We start from the raw sequence: 18,806 nt of genomic DNA, 5'->3' as shown, positions 1-18,806 counted from the left end.
TTTCCATCCGCACCTCCGGTCACGCAATACCCCTTAACTCTCGATTATGGTGTATATGATTATACTACTTTTCTAAGTACACCGGAGGCCAGACCAAGCAACTATCAAACACCTTAGCAAGGTTCATAACATCGCTGTCGGAGGCAGCCGGACCGTTACTCGCTAATGCCGTGGACGTCGTCGAGATCAGGACAATTTTGATTTTTATCTGTAAATATTTACTTTATTTTGTAATTATTCTGTTTTTAATATTAATTTAATTTTTTAAAAATATTTATTTGTTTGAATAAATGACTTTGAAATATTTAATAAAAAAATATATAACTCGAATAAGTAATAGTACGCAACAAAATTAAATTTACAGGTATAAAAAAATACAAACATTCTATAGAAATAATACAATTATTTTGAATAGTAGTTTCTTCACAATTAGTCGTTTTCTGCTTGAATCAGGTCTACGTTGCATCGGTACCCCACTTATAAGTTGCGGAATAAATGCTATTGCACTATAAATAATGTCCATCTGCGTTAGACATCTCGGTTAGTCATCTATGGCGCAGAAAATCATCCAACCCTTAATGACATAACCTTTAAAGTGGACATGACAGTATATAATTCAACTCCGTTAAAACATGACAGTATATAATTCAACCTCGAAATTCAGTTGTACACTATGAAAAACTCCCATCTACAATCAACTACAAAAACTCATTTGATAATATACTACAAAACACCTTCATTTTGATGGCTCTCCTAAAAAAATTCTCATCCATTTACATTATCAGAACCCAAAATACCCACTATATAAAGGGTTTGGTGCCAGCCATCTGTGTTCCAAAATAAGAAAAAATAATTTTTTTTAATGTGATAAAGTTGGTGTTGGCCATTGGTTTCCCAAAACCAAAAAAAAAATGTTAGGACCCAAAATAGGTGGTGCCGACCATCAGTGTCTCAAAGTAAAAAAAATATTGCATTGGGAGGCAAAAAATGTACTTGGTGCCGACCATTACATGGCCAGCACCTAATTTTTTTAAAACACACTGGTGTCGGCCATCAGTGTTCCAAAATAAAAAAATGCATTGGAAGTCGAAAATTGTACTTGGTGTCTGCCATTACATGACCAGCACCCAAAAATTTCTTTTAAATACACTGGTGCTGGCCATCAGTGTCCCAAAGTAAAAGAAATGTGCTTTGGGAACCGAAAATTGTACTTGGTGCCGGCCATCTACTGGCTAGCATCAATTTTTTTTAAAATATTGGTATTTTTATATATCAGTATGATACGATTTTAACAAAGAAATACCCTAGTGCCGGCCATTGGTTTCCCAAACTCAAATATTTTTTTTTAAAGTCTGACACAATCATCAGGTAATGATAAGACCAAAACACTAGGTAGTGCCGACCATTGGGTTTCCAAAACCCAAATCTACTGTTCATTTCAGGTCATTTTGGTGAATGTTTTTGAACTAGAGTCATTTTTGTAAATATTAATTTTTTTGGGTTAGATGGGTAAAATAGTCGGAGAAGCAACTATCCACCTTGTTTGGACGAGGAGTGACAGGTTGGGGAGCGGTGATTAGGGATGTCAGCGGAGTTTTTTGCCATTGCAACACAAGTTACTCGCATAGTATTTATGAGCCTCATACTGTTGAAGTTATTTCAGTTAGGGAAGCACTTACTTGGGTGAATTCCCTGGGGCTTGATAATGTTATGTTTGTATATGATTGCTTTCGGGTTATATTAAGGCGCTAAACCATGGCCATAATGATACCTCTGAATTTGGCATGATTATTTATAACTGTTTCATTCTAAAATCTCAAATGCACTTCCTTATCCTTCCAATGGGTTTGTAAGGGTTTAATAAGGTAATTCATAGTGTTGCGAGGGTGGCTTTATTGAATGCCAACTATTGATCTATTTTGTTCCTCCCATGCTTTTAACATATTTCAATAGTTTTTTTTTCAAGAAAGTGTCAAATTTTAAACGTAATATTTCAAAAATATATTTTTGTTAAAATTTATTTCTAATCATTATATTAATTTATTATTTTTGAATTAACTTTAATGTTATGGATGAATTGACTCATGTAGTTTAACCTCTGTTTTAATATAAGGATTTGATTTTATAATTTCAAATATTTTTTTATATAATAACTCCAAATGTTTTAATTTTAAAATATACTAATTCTAAAAAAAATTTTAAAACACTATTTTAAAATATTATTTTTTAAAAACAGACTAATTAATTCTTTTAAAAAAGTATTTATGCAATTGCAATATTTATTTAACTAGTTTTCTTACTCACGCGATGCACGAGACATTTATTGTTTTAAAATTTTTGAGTATTATATAATGATAAGTATTAATTTTTTGACATGATCTGTTGGCATTTTAAAAATGAGCTGAGAATGATTAAGTGGCACTCGTCAGTGCCAAATGCAAACTGTCACTAAGGTGATTAAAAACTTACCTTATTTGTTTTGACAATTTAATGAAGAAAATCTTTAGACCTGGTTATATGTTGTTATTTTCAAGATACTTTGGTCCATCTATGGCAACCAATCATTGGAGTTTAAAGATTGGATTGGATTCAAGTGAATCAATTAAGTCTTTGGAATGTGAAGATTTGATCGAGATAGTGCTATTGATTTTAGAGAGCATATCTTCGAGTGATTTTGTTTTGATTATTATTGATGTATTAGTTATTTTCAAGGAATTACTTTGCATTCACCTAGATTCTATGTTAGCAAACCAAAATTGATATATGCTTTGAGGCTTGTCTAGCTTATGTAATAAGGGCTTATTGAGTGCATTCTAATTTGTTCATTGAAGAGCGTTTTGGTAAGATAGTATAAACATTGGTAAAATGTTTACTGCCCAAGTTTTTAAGGGGAGGATTTGGAGGTGAGTGTTCTAGTATTTAGTTACAAAAGTGACATCTTTGTACTTGGGGAGTGGTAGAGATTGATTCACTTATTTTATTTTTGTAAAAGATAGTAAAATTACTCATTAAATTAGGCTCCATAAGCATATGAAAACCAAACTGAATAAACAAATCTCTGTGTTATTTTTGTTTTGTTTGTAAAGTTGTTCGAAATATCAAACCGTAATGACCACTGTAAAATAGCACTTCTAATGAAATTTTTATTTTGAGCAAATAAGCAACTTAAGGTAACAATAATTGGTATCAGAGCAAACACTTAATGTATCTAGTAGTGAATCTTGATGTTGCTTTTTACTAAAAATGGAAGGTTCGTCTATTACTCATCCCCTTATGCTTGGGAATGGTAACTATCTTTATTAGAAGGTTACAATGAAAGCTTACATTAAGTTCATTGATGAAAAGGCATGAAAATTTATTCTCACTAGCTGGTAAGCTCCTACTGTTGATGCAGATGTAGGTTCCTAAGCCTAAGGTTGAGTGGACAAATGAAGAAGAGAGAGTTGCAAATGCAAAATCTAAGGCCACGTATGCCATATTTTGTGGCATTGATATGCAAGACTTCAAGCATATTTCAAATTGCATAGTTGCAAAGGAACATGGAAAATACTTCAAACTAATCATGAGGGAACTGATACGATCAAACAATCTAAGATGCAAATGCTAACCACCAAATCTGAGACTTGAGAATGAAAGATTCTGAGACAATTAACGAGTTCTATGTCAAGTTGTGTGACCTATCAAGTCAGGCTTTCGACCTTGGAGAAGAGTATTCGAACTCTAAATTGGTAAGGAAAGTCTTAAGGTCACTATCTAAAAGATTCTTTGTTAAAATGACTGCCATTGAAAAGGTCAAAGATCTGAAAAGTTTAAAGATTGATGAGTCGATAGGATCCCTACAAACGTTTGAGTTGAATCTGGATGAGCCTAAGAAGGTTAAGTCTAAGGAAGAAAGCAACATTACACTCCACTTTGCTGACAAAATGCCAATTTCCAATGCCCTTACTATAGAAGAACTTCAAGTGCAAATTGATCTACTTACTCAGAACTTCAACGAGGCTTTTAAAAAGTAAGCTAGGAGGTTCAAGAAGTTTGAGACATCAAAGAACACTCCTAAAAACAAGAGCAAATGTGTTGATGTCGAGGAGGATAATGGGAAAGACAAGAATAAAGGCATCCAATGTCATAAATGTCTTGGCTATAGACCACTATTTAGAAAGTCAAGCTGCCACCTTAATTCCATTTCTTCACTTGAAAATGCACCTTTAAAGTTGATACGAGCCAAGGAGGTGACACTCAAAGGGTTGTCTTTCCTAGTGGTCCAATCACTCGAAGCAAGGCACGACAATTAAAATCAAAGATGAATGCTTTTGTCCAAGACTTTGTTGCGACAAATTTAATTCATCATGTTCGTGACATTGACAAATACGAGAATGAATTCACTGGACCAATCTCGGAATAGTAAAAGCCTATAAATTGGTGGATTAATTTTTATGTATCTTATTATTATTATTTACTTAATTCTCATTGGTTGGGACACATCATTTATGAGTTAAGTAATTTTATTGGTTAGGTTATTATTTATTTATTTTCTTAGATAATTTTAAAGAGTTTTATTAGGATTCAATTACTCTTTAAAGAGTTTTTATTAGGATTCAATTACTCTTGTAATTTGCCTATAAATAGGCTTGTTTTCTACATATTGGGGAGGAATAAAAAAGAAGAGTATTTGTTTTCTTTCAAATTTGTGTGAGGCAAATTTTTTAGAGTAGAGTGATTCTTCTCTTGCAATTTAGTTTGGAGTTTGTAACTTTTCGAGGGTATTTCGGAGTTGCAAATATTCAAATTTCTTTCTCGTTCATCGGTGTTTCTGGAGGTTCTTCTTCTAGGGGTTTCGTAGGGAGCCGTTCAATCATTGGCGTTTTTGGTTACAAGTTAACCAAGGGTTCCATAGGGCAAATCTATCCTTTTTATTTATTTATTTATTTATTATTTAACTAATTTTATTTATTCTCGTTTTATTTCTAATTTGTGTTTCTCTTGTGTTTAGATCCGGGATTCCGCATCAGTTGGTATCAGTTTCAGGCCATTCGGTGTTATTTTTGAAGCTAAAATCATATCTGAAACGAGTCAAAATATGAAAAACACTTTTCATCGGTTTCGTCGATTTTAAAAAAAAATTAGTTAATAAAAAAAAGCAAAAAGCGCAAAAAAAGAGTTGAGAAAAATCTAAAAAAAAAGGCAAACAGCGGAAAAAAAAAGAGTTGAGAAAAATCTTAAAAAAAGCAAACAGCGCAAAAAAAAAGTTGCCTACCTCTCATACGTAGGTTTCTTCTTTTCCTATTATTATTATTTTTTATTTTTTCCAAAATTGAATTTTTTTCCTTTTTCTTTTCTTGACTCAAGTATAATTAAAGCTTCAATTTTTTTTAAAATGTTAAGACACCGAACGTTTCTGATTTTTGTTTTTTTTTTAAAATTGGGTAGATTTTTCTTAAGTTTTGTTTTTATTAAAGCTTTTCTTTGACTCTAGAGTTAGGGATCGTTGCAGGTCTACATTTTTTTTTCTTTTCTTTTACGCTTTCTAACACATTGTTTCTTCTTGTGTTAGCAGATATTAAAGGCACGCACAATTCCTTCATTCGTGTAGCCTCTATTACAAATTGCATCGTCAAGTTTATTGGCCTCTTAGATCAATTAGGGCCTTTATTGTTTCTTTGAAGTTTGCACATTCTTTATTTGATCTTGATTAGTAACCCTCTCCAAACATATTTACAAGTTTTGAATCATTCAGAGAGTTATTCTTTTGAGAGCTAACAAGTGAGGTTATTACTATTTTTTCTTTCTTGTTCTTGTTTGTTTGATCTTTCACAGATACCATGCCGCTCACTAGATCCCAAACTAGTAAAAATGAAGAGGATGAGCAAAAAAGAGAGAACGATCCTTTGGTCGAGTTGTTACAAAAATAGGTGAAAAAGTTGCAAACTCAAGTCGAACATCGCATGACCCAGATGTTACAAGAGCAAAGAGAGTATCTTGATACAAAACTTACAACTCAAGAGAGATACATTGCCGATAATTACAAGAAGTTGAATGAAGCCTTTATAAGCCGATCAAATTCGCGAGATCGAACTTTTAAACGAAGGGAGGACCATGTTTTTGATGATGACTTTGAGTCCGAGTATGTACCTAGAGAAAGGATGGAACGAAACAATGACACCCCAAAACCAAAATTTCCTTCTTTCTCAAGGAAGAATGATCCTGATGCTTACCTTGATTGGGAGGAAAATATGGAAGCAGTCTTTGCTTGTTACAATTACTTTGATGAGAAAAAGGTAACATCCGCTGTCGCTCAGTTCATTAATTATGCACTAACATGGTGGAATCAATTATGTAAAAACAGGATTCTTTATAGAGAACAACCTGTTACTACTTGGGTTGAAATGAAGCGCATCTTGCGAAAATGGTTTGTTCCACTATACTATTATCGAGAACTCCATCAAAGACTTCAACATCTTGTTCAAGGAGATAGATCTGTGGATGACTACTACAAAGAGATAGAGACTATTCAGATTAGAGCCAATCTTGTTGAAGAGGCTGAGGTAACTATGGCTAGATTCCTTGCCGGCCTAAAGCCTGAGATTGCAAATCGAGTTGAGTTACAACACTACATGGATGTTGAAGAGATGCTTCAAACCGCACTCACCATTAAAAAGTAATTACGAAAGAAAAGGATACCGAGGGGTGCTAGTTTAGTTTCTAATCCTGCTTGGAGAGGAAATTAGCAAAAACAATATGATAGATTGTGGAATGGGAGAGATGCACGGTTCAAGCCAAATGAGCCTAGAACTTACTCCAAAGATAGAGGTATGCCTAATTCATTTAAAGGTTCTACTTCTACTAATCAAGCTCCATCTTTTTCTTCTACTTCTCCTAGTACCATTAAGCAGCCAAAAGATATTAGCTGCTTCAAATGCCAAGGAAGGGGTCACTATGCTCGAGAATGCCCTAATAAAAAGTCATTGGTGATTCTAGAAGATGGCGAGGTTGATTTTGAGTCTGATAACGAAGATGAGATGCCTCTTTTGGAAGATGCTGATGATGTGCATACTCATGATGAGTACAAAGAATACTTGGAGTATGGTGAGAAAGCACTTGTTGCTCGAAAGGCTTTAAATGTCCAGTTTAAAGAGGAAGGGCGCGAACAAAGAGATAACATTTTTCACACGAGATGTTTGATTGGTGGACAGCCTAGTTCATTGATCATCGATAGTGGAAGTTGCACCAGTGTGGTGAGTTCTTCCCTTATTGAGAAACTTGGCCTACATTGTGTGAAGCATCCAAGGCCATACCGCTTGTAATGGCTGAATGATAGTGGGGAGGTAAAAGTATCTAAACAATGCTTAGTTTCATTTTCCATTGGTAGATACTCTGATAAAGTTTTGTGTGATGTTGTTCCAATGCAAGCTGGGCACATATTACTTGGACGGCCATGGTAGTTTGATCGACGAGTAAATCATGATGGGTTCCTTAACCAATATACCTTTGTGTTCCTTGGAAAGAAGTTTACTTTGACTCCACTTCCTCCTCAAGAAGTCTACAATGATCAACTCAAACTTGCTAGTGAGATGGGTAAGGGAAGTGAGGTAAAATCATTGAAAAAGGCTGAGAGTAAAGAGGCCCTTAGTGTTAAAAGCCAACTTAAAGGCCCAACATTGGTGAGTGATTGCACACACAAGTCACGAGATGAGAAAGTGAGTTTATTCGCTAGGTTTCGAGATATCAAATTTGCTCTTTGTACAAAACAAACATTTGTAATAATTAGGTTTAGGGAAAACTTTGTTTTGACTAACCCTAATACACATTTGCCTAGTTGTTTTGTTGATCTTTTGCAGGATTTTGAGGATGTATTTCCTTCTGAAATGCCTAAGGGATTACCTCCTTTACGAGGAATTGAACATCAAATTGATTTTGTGCCTGGTTCGAGTATTCCGAATAGACCAGTCTATCGAAGCAATCCTGAAGAAACTAAGGAGTTGCAAAGACAAGTTGAAGATCTCTTAGAGAAAGGGTTGATTCGTGAGAGTCTAAGCCCTTGTGCAGTTCCTGTACTTCTCGTCCCAAAAAAAGATAGTTCTTGGAGAATGTGTGTTGATTGTCGTGCTGTCAACAAGATTACGGTAAAGTATCGATATCCAATTCCTCGATTAGATGATATGGGTGAGCTTAATGGTGCATGCATTTTCTCTAAAATTGACTTAAAAAGTGGTTACCATCAAATAAGAATGAAACAAGGTGATGAATGGAAAACTACTTTTAAGACTAAGTATGGCCTGTATGAGTGGTTAGTCATGCCATTTGGCTTAACTAATGCTCCTAGCTCATTCATGAGATTAATGAACCACATACTTAGACCTTTTTTAGGAAAATTTGTCGTTGTGTATTTTGATGACATACTGATTTATAGCAAAACTTTGAATGATCATGTTGGGCATGTTAAATTAGTATTGGATGTGTTAAGGCATGAACGACTCTTTGCTAATCTTGAAAAATGCAAATTTTGTATGGATAAGCTTGTTTTTTTGGGTTTTGTGATAAGTTCTACAGGAATCCACGTGGATGAGGAGAAAGTAAAGGCAATTAAAGAATGGCCTATCCCTAAAACTGTTTCTGAGGTAAGGTCTTTCCTTGGGTTAGTCAGTTTCTACCGCAGGTTTGTTCGTAACTTTTCCACAATTGCTTCGCCTTTGACTGCACTTATTAAAAAGAATGTATCTTTTCATTGGACAGATAAGCAAGAATTATCATTTAATGAACTCAAAGATAAATTGTGTAATGCTCCTATTCTTGTTTTACCTAATTTTGAAAAGACCTTTGAGATTGAATGTGATGCTTCTGGTGTAGGTATAGGTCCGTCCTCATGCAAGATAGTAAACCACTAGCCTACTTTAGTGAGAAACTTGGTGGAGCACATTTGAACTATTCGACCTATGATAAAGAGTTGTATGCCTTGGTAAGGGCATTAGACGTTTGGCAACATTACCTTTTACCAAAGGAGTTTGTGATTCACACTGACCATGAATCACTTAAGCACTTAAAGAGACAAGGTAAGTTGAACAAGCGACATGCGAGGTGGGTTGAATTCATTGAATCTTTTCCTTATGTTATAAGGTATAAGAAAGGTAAAGATAATATTGTGGCTGATGCTCTATCAAGGAGGTACACTTTACTTAGTACTTTGCATACTAAGTTATTAGGTTTTGAGTATCTTAAAGATTTATATGCCACTGATTCTGATTTTGCAAGCATTTATGACGCATGTGAACATGGTGCATTTCATAAATTTTATAAGCATGATGGCTATCTTTTTCGAAATAATAGACTATGCTTACCAAAGTGTTCAATGCGAGAATTGTTGGTTCGAGAGGCTCATAGTGGTGGTCTTATGGGTCATTTTGGAGTCACTAAGACTTATGATGTTTTACATGAGCATTTTTATTGGCCTAACATGCGAAAACTTGTTGAGAAAATTTGCTCTACTTGCATTACTTGTAAACAAGCTAAATCCACTATGATACCTCATGGTCTAAATACTCCTCTTCCTGTTCCTAGTTCACCTTGGACTGATATTTCAATGGATTTTATAATAGGTTTACCAAGGACAAAGCGTGGACGAGATAGCATCTTTGTGGTTGTGGATCGATTTTCTAAAATGGCTCATTTCATTCCATGCCATAAGACTGATGATGCAACCCATGTTGCTGATCTATTTTTCCATGAAGTTGTGAGATTACATGGAATCCCAAGGACTATCGTTTCCGATAGAGATGCAAAATTTCTTAGTCACTTTTGGAAGGTGTTATGGGGTAAGTTAGGTACTAAATTACTTTACTCTACTACATGCCACCCTCAAACTGATGGTCAAACCGAGGTGGTAAATCGAGTTTTGGGATCTTTGCTTAGAGCCATAATAAGTAAGAATGTTAAATCATGGGAAGAATGGATACCCTATGTTGAGTTTGCTTATAATCGTTCTGTTCATTCTTCCACAAGTTTTACTCCTTTTGAGATTGTATATGGCTTTAATCCACTTACTGTTTTAGATTTTCTTCATTAACCTTTGAATGAGATTGCTAATTTAGATGGTGAAAGGAAAGCTGATTTAGTGAAAGAGATCTATGAGAAGGCTCGTAAAGCCATTGAGAAAAAGAATGAGTCCAATGCACATCGAGTTAATAAAGGGTGAAAGCAAGTCTTGTTTGAACCTGGAGATTGGGTATGGGTGCATATGAGGAAGGAACGATTTCCTTCTAAGAGAAAGAATAAACTTGATGCACGAGGAGATGGACCATTCCAAGTACTCGAGAAAATAAATGACAATGCTTATCGCGTTGATCTTCCTGGTGAGTATAGTGTTAGTGCTACTTTCAATGTTTCTGATCTTTCACCTTTTGAATTTGATGTAGGTTCAGATTCGAGGACGAATCTTCTTGAAGAGGGGGAGAATGATACGAGCCAAGGAGGTGACACTTGAAGGGTTGTCTTTCCTAGTGGTCCAATCATTCGAAGCAAGGCACGACAATTAAAATCAAAGATGAATGCTTTTGTCCAAGACTTTGTTGCGACAAATTTAATTCATCATGTTCGTGACATTGACAAATACGGGAATGCAATTCACTAGACCAATCTTGGAATAGTAAAAGCCCATAAATTGGTGGATTAATTTTTATGTATCTTATTATTATTATTTACTTAATTCTCATTGGTTGGGACACATCATTTATGAGTTAAGTAATTTTATTGGTTAGGTTATTATTCATTTATTTTCTTAGATAATTTTAAAGAGTTTTATTAGGATTCAATTACTCTTTAAAGAGTTTTTAGTAGGATTCAATTACTCTTGTAATTTGCCTATAAATAGGCTTGTTTTCTACACATTGGGGAGGAATAAAAAAGAAGAGTATTTGTTTTCTTTCAAATTTGTGTGAGGCAAATTTTTTAGAGTAGAGTGATTCTTCTCTTGCAATTTAGTTTGGAGTTTGTTACTTTTCGAGGGTATTTCGGAGTTGCAAATATTCAAATTTCTTTCCCGTTCATCGATGTTTCTAGAGGTTCTTCTTCTAGGGGTTTCGTAGGGAGCCGCTCAATCATTGGCGTTTTTGGTTACAAGTTAACCAAGGGTTCCATAGGGCAAATCCATCCTTTTTATTTATTTATTTGTTTGTTTATTATTATTTAACTAATTTTATTTATTCTCGTTTTATTTCTAATTTGTGTTTCTCTTGTGTCTAGATCCGGGATTCCGCATCAAAAGTTCTACCTACAAAAATCTCTCACCTCTAAAAGACTTCAAGCTTAAGGTCCTTGCTCTTTTTTGTAAAAATCATCTAGAAACCATTGAACACGTCCTTAAGGACTACCCTATCACACAAGCTTAGTGGTTTGACATTGTGGGGAATAATAATCATTATCTGTCATCGAATAGTGTTGGGGATTGACCCGTATAAACAACGAGAAAGAAGAAATAAAGAAAATTGGGCATAAATATTTACATGAAAAAACTCCTCTGATGAAGAAGATAAAAAATTATGGGCAAAAGAAGACTTCACTAATGAGTAAATAATCAAATAGTACAAGATGAAAATTTTTAAAATAAGCCCTAAACCCCGAATCCCAAGCTCTCTCGCTAAAACACAAAATTCCCTAAAAGCTCTCTCAAAGTTCTTTTCTTAATGTTCTCATAAAATCTTGTGTTGTGTTATTTTTGTTCCTTAAGGTTACTAAAGGCCCTTTTTATATGTTAAGATTAAAAGGCTAATGATAACTCTTGAAAAGAGTTATATTTCATGCCTTTAGACCTTGTCAATTGCTTGTACTTAGATACATTTAGTAGCATGTTAGGACATTTCACTAGTATTTTTATCATTGCATGAGGAGCTTGGACTGTATTTAAATATTAGGTACTTTTAATTGCTTATGGTAAAGCTATATTTGGTGATTTGGCAGGTGCAGGTTGAGGAACAAGAAATAAAGTGAAGGTTTTTCGGGGCAAAAGGTTGGACATTTTGTCAGTACGAATACCTTGGCAATTCCAAGAAAACTAAGTCAACACTCAACGCATACCAGTTTAAGCCCAACTAAAAGAGAGGAGAAGATAATCCTAGGCTGTTGATTTTTATCCTAGAAAAAAAGAATTTAAAAAGAGGAGTAGATAATCTTGGGTTGTTGAAAAATGAATTTAAAAAGGAGAAGATAAACTTGAGTTGTTGGATTTACCCTAGGGAAAAAGCCTATAAAAAGCCAAAGGAGGAAACCCAAAAAGGAAAACAAGTGTGGAGATCCATAGGTGAAACTAGAAGGTAGCAGTTGAGTAGAGATGGAAAGAGGAAGACGAAGGCAGTCCCTCTCAGCCACCAGGGACACTGTGCCACTGGAGTGTGATTTGGACACGCGAAAGTTGTCTTCTTGACGTTCTTCTGTTATTTCTTAACTATTTCTTCGTGAATTGATTTGATGAAAACGATGTTGAATGATATTTTGGTTTTGAATTTTATTTGCCAACCCATGAGCTAAATCTCATAGGGTTAGGATTACATGGTGAAACCTTTATTTTCTTTAATGGTTGAAGCATAGATCTGAATTAATTTACTATTTCATTCAATTGTTTTTATTTCTAAATTGTATGCGTGCAATCCTTAGACATAGACGACTGTGTAGCATGCCCATAAACTAATTTAATTTTGAAAAAGTTGGATTAGTTAGACCAAAATTGAATTATATGATCAAGTACTCGACAGATGCTTGTAGAGACTCTAGACATAGAGCAACATTCATACAGAAGGAAACAGTACAGGGTACCGTATTAAAGGCCTATAGACACGGGTAATTTAACTTGAAGTTTTTGCTATCAAAAGAAACATACCACTTTAGAACTCTTCTGAGCAATATTGATTGCAATTTTGCCGAGGAATTTCTGACAATAAGGGTAGATTCTTAGTAATCTCGACCTTCCATATCAACATCGTATATACCTTATCCCTTGTCGTAGTATCTTTGTCATCGCATCCTTAGTTGTTTATTTGTTCAGTTACTATTATTCATATATATCATTTTCATAATTGCCATTACATTTTTACTCTTGCATTGTCATAACATTTTCAATTATTCATCAATTACACATTTTGTTCACATTAATATTTCTTTTGTTTACCATTACATTCTTATCATTATTTTGCTATAACATTAATCTAACTTTATTATAATAACTTGACCATTTTTATAACTAATCTAATCCCTACGGAGACGATCTCACTTATCACTTTATTACTTGATTCAACGTGTATACTTGCACAATTCGCATATCATTTTAGCACGCGACAGCTAATTTGACTAAAATATCTATGGTATAATCAGAGTTTAACTAGGAAAAGATAGCAGAGTTTAGCTAAGAGAAGAAACTCATTTATGTGGAGAACACGTCGCGCCATTGCAACGTTGTATGTCTCCTCATCCTGACGTCCCGTGTTACGTCGTCGGAACACGACACTAGTTTTCTCGTTGCAATGATGTGTGTAAAATGCGAGACGCACTCCACAAATAGCAATTAGAATGAAGCCCAAATTGGTACATGATATTTACCTCCGTCTCTGTGAATTTATCGTGGACCTTTCTTCTATTGGTAAAAACTGCAAATTGGTTGGCTAAAACTTAATACAGATGATCTCTCTATGGGAAATATAGTTGTCTTCCCCCTCAGATGTTTGTAACTTGAGTGACTAGCTTTATATTCGTAATGATGCTCCACTTGAACTTTCTTGCTTGATGCCATTGGGACTACTATGTATCGAATAGAGTTGGCAAATGGGTAGGCTTAGGAGAGCTCGGATTGGGCTTATTTTGAACTTTGATTTTATTGGGCTTGGGCTTTCTCAGGTTCGGGTCTATTACGGACTCGAATTTTCTTGAGCTCGGACCTTTCGGACTCGAATTCGGGCTTGAATCGAGTCAGGCGAGATTTCATGGATTCAAATAATTTTGAACTTTATAAGTTATAAATATTTTAATTTTAAATATAATAATCCATTTTACTTTTATACGATGGTAACACAGTTCAAATTTGTCTGATAAAATGCACAAATTACATATATCTAATAGAGTGCTTTCAAATAAAATAATTAAAGTGCTTATTGTATGTAAAATTTATTATTCAATGATATTATATGAATTAATGAAAATATATTTTATTGTAAATATTATATTATATTGACAATCAAATAACTTTTTATTTTTCTTATTAAATTTATAAACCAAATATTTATATTCTAAAACATTTATACTAAAACTCAAATATATTATACTAAGCTTAAACCCAAATAATATACTCATTATTACCCAAACTCAAAATAAACTAATTGTAGCGCAAATCTCAAGCCCGAAATAAAAAGAAATTAAACCCGATACACAAATACAATTTGTAAAAGTTAAAGCCAAATTCAAAATCTAATTTAATAAAAATGATAATTTATTAAGATATTAAAGTTTTAATAATATTTTATGTATTACTAGTTATAATTATAAACATATATTTTAATATACTAAATTATCCATAACTATTGATACTATATTTTTTATTATAATCTAATAGTATAATAATAGTTATATATATTAATATTTAGAAAATATATTATTTAATCATATAAGACTATATCACATACTATAATAGTAGAGTAGTACATAATATATTAATTATTATTATATTGGTTGAATAATGTTCTAAATCTCATACTTTATACATTTCAAAGTTAGCGTTCCTACTATATTATATAATGCTATATTATATCATATCATATATTAATAGTTTATATTTATGAATCAATGATTAAACATTATAATATCATGTAATACTATATCTTTTATTATAATATATAATATAATAATTATTATATAAAATAGTAGTACCTTATATATTAAATATTATCATATATTATTATACTGGTTGAAATATGCTCTAAGTCCCTTTATTTTTCATATATTTGAAAATTAGCCCTCCTATTATGTTATATAATGCTATATCATATATATCATATAGTATGTATAAAATATTAATAGTTTATATATATGCATCAAAGATTAAACATTATAATATCGTATAATACTATACTTTTCATTATAATCTATAATATAATAATAGTTATATATATAATAGTAGTACATTATATACTATTGTTTATTATTATACTATTTGCAATATGCTCTGGATTTCTATACTTTTCGTACATTTGAAAGTTAACCCTCCTACTATATTATATAATATTATATCCATATTACTAGCACCATCCAATATAATGCTAAAAGGTTTATTGTTAATGCCCTAATCCATTCAATTATTCATAAATCTTGTTATACAAAACAACTACAGTGTCTGGTTGCTCATGTTCAGAACTTTGGAGTTGGACTTAGAGTGAGTTTGGATGGGCGGTGTGTTTACCTACGGTTAGTGTAAAAACAGCGGTGGCGGTGAGATTAGATACTGTAGCGATACTGTAGTGTGAGACAAAAAATAAGTTAAACGCACAGCACCGCACCGCACCACACCGCACTCAATCGCCCATCCAAGCCCACCCTTAGTATGGCTTAGTTTTATGTAATTGTACTAAAATTTTGATTTATATATTTGTGCGATTTTACAAAATTTTATGAATTTCAGAATATATTTTTTATTAATATATTCTATTTGACAATTTTTTTTCAAACAACTTTTAAATTTTCTAATTTTTATTTTTATTTAAAATATATGGTTTAAAATTGAATTTATTAGTAATGCTATTAATATTGTAAATAAATCATGTTTAGTCATTTGTGATAAGTATAACACAAGTTATCATATTGTTAAATTAATATATTTTGTCATTATATATTTTATGTTGTTATTAAAGTTAAATTTTATTAATTTTATATTTTTATTATACATATATAATTATAGTATTGAAAATATTTTATATTAAATTAATATTTTTAAAAATTTGTTTCTTATAATTTAACATAAAAAATTATTATTAATTATTTTTCCTATTCATAAAATTTTAAAATAAATACACAAGGCTTACGTATACAATGTCATAAAATAAAATAAAGAATGATTATTTATTCATATTTTTTATTTTAAGTAATATTATAAAAGTACATTAACTATTAATGCTTATTATGATTGTTTAGTTATAAATTTAGGTCGTTTTTGAACTTTAGATTAGATTTATTTCAAATTCGGGTCAGATTGATCTTGGACTCAAAGCCTTCCGAACTCGAATTTTTTTCAAGCTGGGATCATTACGAGCTCGAATTTACACGAATGATCTTTCGAATTCACATTTGTTTTACTAGCAATAATATCGAACCCTTGTTTTTGCTATGCTAAGGCTCCTTTTATTGATTAAAAAAACATCTTAATTCCAATATCTAAGATAAAATTTCAACAATGAGATTCCTTTTTTTTTTTGTTTTGCTTTCATGTTATGTTATGAACAATGGTACATGACAAGATATTCTACAGAACATGTAATTATGTCCAAAAGATACCAACTTCTAAAACTCATTTGAGTGGATTCGTCTAATGCGGTCAGCTCCTTGTATCAGTAAGAACTCCCCATTTCTTGAGCAACCACATAGTGAACCGTACCAACTCCGCAACAAACAGAAGCCCCATGAAAATCACCACTATATACACTTCCCTCATTTTCGTCGGACCCATGTAGATCACTGCTATTACGTAAGTTCCCGTCATTGAAATTATGGCCAGCCGTAAGCCTGCTCTCAGAGGGAATCCACTTGTAAGCAGAGATATCATCGCAAGCGATGCAAAGAAACCAATTGCGTTGAACACAATGAACACAGCAAAAACTTCAGGGTCATCTGCCATCACAGCTTCTCCAGGCATCATGGTTCTCTTTTGAACTGTGACGGTCTGCGAATTTAGTTTATCCGAATCCCAAAAACCACTCGGAGGGCTGAGAATCGCTTGGTACGTGACCGATGCGATAAGGACTGCCACCACCATTAGTGCATTTTGGGTTTCGGTTGACGATTCCGCCACCTCTTTCATTAGTTCCTTCCATAGGTTCCATGAACAAGCAGATTGAACCATGTGCGCGGTGTTTATGGGTTCCGTTTGAGTTCGGAAATAAGCAGGGTCCCCTGTTATTTCTTGAGCTGTCACAGCCCCAGCTTGCTGAAACATCTGATAAATATGAATATCATGAAAATCACTTCCAGTTTGGAGCAAAAGATCCAGAACATCCTTCGGTGTGAATCCACTGGTGTTTACGGGATTTATGTTAACCCCACAAGCAAGTGCTTCTCCACCGATTAATAGACTTATAATCTGCAAACCAGTATTGATCCATTCCTTACAACACAATCTATATGCTATACATCATATTTAGCTTAACGTAGGCCAAGAAATGAAAAAATGAATAAGAAAAGATGAAAGTAATTGTAACTAGACTTGCCTCATGTTGTCTATTGAAGGTTGCCTGATGTAAAACGGTGTTGCCCTCGGTGTCTTTCCAGTTCAAGATTTCCATCATTTGTAACCTCCTTATCTCCTCAATCAATACCCTTGCAGCTTCAATCTGATTGCTTTTCACAGCCAAATGAAGGGCGGTTTCTCCGCAGGCTGTCACTTGTTTAAGAGACTCGGGGCAAGCCCACACCAGTTCCTTAACAACATCCACTCTCCCTTTTAAAGCCGCGCAATGGAGTGGAACTTTGCCGTCTTTTCCCTTCAAAAGGCATATATCATATCCAACCCTCATAAGCTCTCTTATTATCTCAATGTGCCCATTTGCTGAAGCGACATGTATAGGACTAAAACCGTTTTCGTTTAGCTCCCTAGTGAATGCCGGCTTTCTGCTCACGATTTCCTTTGTGATTTCCACTTGTCCTGCTAATGCGGATACGTGTAGAGGGTTATAGACTGGGTTTAAGGCAACTCGGTCGAGCAGAAATGGATCTTCCTCGAGTAATGAGTGAAATGCAGATATATCTCCACAGCGAGCTGCTTCGAACAACCTTGATTCCATTTCTACTTGATCTTGTTGTTGTTGTTACCCTTGGCAGCGCTGAAAAATGCAGTATCAGCTTCCCTTGTTCAAGGGAACAATTCTGTATATTTTAGATGATTGAAAATCTTAACCATGAAGCTTGACGGAAAAAGTAAACCGTTGCCCATTGGACTAGGAATGGAATTTTGAAACATAGCCATATTTGGCTTGCAATGCAAGCAAGCAAGCAAAAGAAGTAATTGTCTTAAGTTGGATATGTTTATTTTTTTGCTAGTACTTTACTTTTGTTACATGGAAAGCAGCATAAAAGAAACTTGTAGAAATCTGAAAGATTTGTCCTTATTGTATATTAACGAAAAGAAAGATGGAATCTGAAAACGTTCATCTTCGTCATAATTCTCCTCGCACTGTAAGGCAAAGAATAAATAAGCAGTGGCCTAACAATATATGAAAATGATAGTTTGGCTTTCGGGTGAACTACAAATTTAATAATTTATGTATACGTTTTTCTTACTGAATTCTACAAAATTATGATATAATTATTAAAATTATCGATTTATTACAATTTAACCACTAAATCATTAATTACCATAAATGGTGTAAGGATATCTAACCTGACCAATTAACCAAAATTTTTGTCTTGGCTTAGATGTGATGTTCTTATATATGAAACGTCAACGTTGTTTTGAAGCAGATTTTCTAGTATCCAAAACACCCAACAAAAGAAAATAGAAAATCTCTTTGCTTCTGGCTTTTCCTTTTCATGGCTTTTTGAGCATTCCCTTATCAACTCGAGGCTCAACTCAC

General features: G+C 33.5%; 2 protein-coding genes across 2 annotated transcripts; both read right to left on the bottom strand.

The window, feature by feature from the left end:
• Positions 1-16,368: 16,368 nt before the first annotated feature.
• LOC107908462 (uncharacterized) lies at positions 16,369-17,208 on the bottom strand. The gene has a single exon (XM_016835638.2). It carries the CDS (start codon positions 17,171-17,173, stop codon positions 16,556-16,558), a length of 618 nt encoding a protein of 205 aa, XP_016691127.2. The 5' UTR covers positions 17,174-17,208; the 3' UTR covers positions 16,369-16,555.
• Positions 17,199-18,017, bottom strand: LOC121203368 (ankyrin repeat-containing protein BDA1). The gene is made up of 2 exons (XM_041099963.1): positions 17,445-18,017; positions 17,199-17,249 (listed from the first exon to the last, which is right to left on the bottom strand). The coding sequence occupies exons 1-2, from the start codon at positions 18,015-18,017 to the stop codon at positions 17,199-17,201; spliced, it is 624 nt and encodes a 207-aa protein (XP_040955897.1).
• Positions 18,018-18,806: the final 789 nt, after the last annotated feature.

Source organism: Gossypium hirsutum, chromosome D08, assembly GCF_007990345.1.
Source record: "Gossypium hirsutum isolate 1008001.06 chromosome D08, Gossypium_hirsutum_v2.1, whole genome shotgun sequence".
Taxonomy (NCBI): Eukaryota; Viridiplantae; Streptophyta; class Magnoliopsida; order Malvales; family Malvaceae; genus Gossypium; species Gossypium hirsutum.
This window is presented reverse-complemented; position numbering and strand designations above follow the sequence as displayed.